Below are 3,460 nucleotides of genomic sequence, written 5' to 3'. Positions count from 1 at the left end.
AAAAAAAAAAAAAAAGGAAAGCAATAAAGAAGGAAAGAGTCAGACACCAGGAGGAAAGGTCAAATCAGCTCCTGCTCAGCTTAGCTCTGTGAACTTGACTTGGGCAGAAGGTCGGAAGATGCAGGGACACTAGCATCTGGGGGAGACTGTGAGAAAGAGCAAAGGCACTCCTGATGCCAGGGACCAATTAGAGAAAGATAGACTCTCCCTGGGCCAATGCAGCCCCCACATAGGTCATATGGCCAGAGATGAGACTAGCTGATTTCAGCCCTCAACCCACAGAGACTGACCACATGGTCCACGTTTGCCTGGGACTAAGGGATTTCCCAGGATGCTAAATTTATGAAAGTCCTGGGTAGTCGTTATGCTCTTGTTACTTCCTATCGTTCTCTCCTACTAACGCTACCCCCCTCCCCTACCCTCCCCTCACACCCATTTCTGCAGGGCACAACCCCATAATCCTAGAAACCTGCCCCGGATGGAAGGACGTTGCTCGAGAATTCACACATGTTAGCAATTGCAGCGTCCTCTCTAACAGGTCAATCTCCTGTAAGCCTGTTCCCCTTCCCAAAGCCCCGAGCATTTACCTTCCCCCTTGCCGTAGGAGGAGCTGGCAGTCCAGGCCTTGGCCTCCACGTATCCCAGCTCCCGGCAGACCACGTGGGCGGCGTGGATGGAGAAGTCATCGTCGCACACGGTGCCCCACTCGCCCTTGTAGTACACCTCCACCCGTCCCTCACTGTGCTTCCTCTTCTGCCCGGCCAGGCGCAGCTGGATCTTGACCACGTCGGAGGGCACCTGCGGCTGGTGGTACTCGGGGGCCGGCTGCTGGAAGTATTCGGGGTAGTAGGGCCAGCTCTCATACTGGGCCAGGCTCGGGCCGGGGAGCAGGGAGAGCAGCGCCACACCGCCGCTGAGGCAGAAGCCTAGCAGTGGCGCCATCTCCATCCTCTGGCTGGCTGCGCTGATGGAAGGGCTGCACGCAGGCAGTTCAGAGCAGCAGGCAGGGCACAGGGCCCCCAGGACAGGACGTAGCAGCTGTTTCCTGGGAAAGAGAAAAGCTACGTTAGAACAGGGGGTGATGTCGGCTTGGGTGGATTTCCAAAGCATGCAGTCACTTCATCCTCCCCCTTTTCTCCAGGGTCTTCCTGTTCTTGACTCCCATCTACCCTCTTCTCCAACTACTCTCCTCTCTGGCTTGTAGTCAGACAGGTCTAGGTAAATCCAACCGTTTTAGTATACACCCACCTGCACATAGCTCCCAAACGCCTGTGTCTCTAGGCTTCCTGGCGGAAACACAGTGGGCATGCAAACTGCGTTTGAAGAGCGTTTAGAAGGATGTATACCGTTTGCAGAGATGTCGGCAGAGCTCAGAGAAGCTAACCGGGGACAGCATAACACCTCGGGGCTGGTGAGCGAGGGGAGATGCCCCCAATCCAGCCCTGAAGCACTCGAGGAAGTGGCCGAATGGAGAAGGTCCACCTGTTAGACAAGGGCAAAGGGCTGCCACCAAGGGAGGGTGGAGAGGGTGATCTGAAGGGGCACACAGAAGGTTCCAGCACCCTCCCCAACCTCGTTGCATCTCCTCCTTCTTCAAACCCAAACCGAACTCACTGCCCTGCAGTCAATTTTGACTCACAGAGACCCAGTAGGGCAGAAGAGAACTGCCCTGTGGGTGTCCAAGACAGCACGTCTTCACGGGAGTAGAAAGGCTTATCTTCCTGCCAGGGAAGGACTGGTGGGTTGAACTTCGCTGACTGTGGTTGGCAGCCCACCTCTCGTAACCCACCAGGTCACCAGGGCTCCTCATTCGCCAAGATCCACACATTCCCCACCTCTCTCATGCAACATTCCTACTGAACTCCCTCACTCCCATGGAGTCTGGTGAGCCAATAGCACAGAATAAGACTGTCCCTGTGAGTTTCCAAGACTGTAACTCTTTACGGGAGTAGAAAGCCTCATCTGTCAATGGCGGAGAGGCTGGTGGTTTTGAACTACCGACCTTGTGGTTAGCAGTGTAACTCACACAGCCCAACACATAGCTTCTACACCACCAGGGCACCTTCCCTACTGAAGTGGTCTCCAAAATTCCCTGCTTCCGATGTGGGCTGACTAATGAGACATTCTCCTGACCCGACCCAGACACTTCCATTTTCCCAACTAAGTTACAAACGTTTTAACAGCAAGACTTGCATCTTGCCCTTCTCTTGCCCCTCCATCATCAATGTCACAGGCTCCAGGCAATGCTCATTGACTGAGAAGTGACCTGGTTCTAGGGACGGAGCCACTAGGGGAGTGTGGGATCTGGGAGCTCCACACTGAAGCCACTGTGAGTTCTTTGGCTACTTCTATGTCAAGTGTCCTTACTGCTTGTGGACATATGTTGACTTGGATTACACGGCCCCTTCAAGGTGCCGAGAGGAACAGTACGAGGCTCTGAGTCTCTCTCTCTCTTTCTCTGCTTTCTCTCTGCACATATGCCTGCACCTACGTGTGGCCCTTCAGACACGGCAGCAGCCTGTTGCACATGCACACATCTCATCATGCCTTAGCTCTGGACCACAGGACAGACAGATGCAGCCACTGTCCAAGATGAGCCCTCTTAGACAGGGCTCATCTCTAATAACTGGGAGGTGGTTTCTGTAAACAACTGCTTCAGAGAGCCGTCCAGTGCACATGGCTCACCTTTAGAGAAGCCAAGGATGCTCAGGGGAGGAGTATGCTCCTGTTCACAGTGTCTATCCCTGAAGGGTACTGGGTGCTGAGACCAGGGCAGGGCCCAAGGAGTCTGCCACCAGGCAGAGTGGAGTGGTAAAGAGCAGACTCTGGGAGCAGACCATCTGAGCCGGAGTGTTCATTCTGTTATTGACCGGCGCTTGCACCTTGAGCTAAACACTTCGGGCTTCTGTTTCCTCATCTGTGAAATGGGGATACGAATTGTATCCAGGGTCCTAGATTGCTATGAAGGTGAAAGCAATGGCGCATAATAAGGACTATAGAGGTAATTGCTAAATAAACAGTTGAAATCCGCAAGGATGTGCTCACCATACCTTCGCGGTGCCTACTTCTAAGAATTCCAGAAGGAGGTCACATAAACCAAGAGACCAAACGCAATGCCATTGAGTCCATGCCAATGACGCATAGTGGCCCCATCGAGCAGGGGAGGCCTGCTCTGGTGGGTGTCTGAGATGGTCACTCTCTAAGGGAGCAGAAAGCCTTCTCTCTCTCCAGCAGAAGGGCTGATGGTTTCGAACTGCTGCCCTTGAGGTTACCAGCCTAACTGGTTTGGGTGCCTTGGTCCTTTAATGATTCAGAGAAACAGAAAGACTGCCTCACAGGACTGCAGGTTTGTGTCATGCGAGAGGAAGTAGAGTTGGGGTCTGGTGTCCCACAGAGCAAAGTCAGAACGAGTTGGAGGAAGGGCAAAGAAGGGATGATGTAGGTATATTTCCAACCAGGC

The 3,460-nt window shown here is 53.6% G+C and overlaps 1 protein-coding gene across 1 annotated transcript in view; it reads right to left on the bottom strand.

Moving 5' to 3' along the window:
• LOXL2 (lysyl oxidase like 2) overlaps positions 1 to 1,045 on the bottom strand; it is a 76,909-nt gene extending 75,864 nt beyond the window's left edge. The window contains exon 1 of the mRNA XM_004707698.2: positions 588 to 1,045. Coding sequence (XP_004707755.1) covers positions 588 to 948 — 361 coding nt within the window. The 5' untranslated portion in view covers positions 949 to 1,045. The remainder of the gene's footprint in view (positions 1 to 587) is intronic.
• Positions 1,046 to 3,460: the final 2,415 nt, after the last annotated feature.

Source organism: Echinops telfairi, unplaced genomic scaffold (genome assembly GCF_000313985.2).
Source record: "Echinops telfairi isolate 266 unplaced genomic scaffold, ASM31398v2 ScPeMD7_9;HRSCAF=40, whole genome shotgun sequence".
Taxonomy (NCBI): domain Eukaryota; kingdom Metazoa; phylum Chordata; class Mammalia; order Afrosoricida; family Tenrecidae; genus Echinops; species Echinops telfairi.
This window is presented reverse-complemented; position numbering and strand designations above follow the sequence as displayed.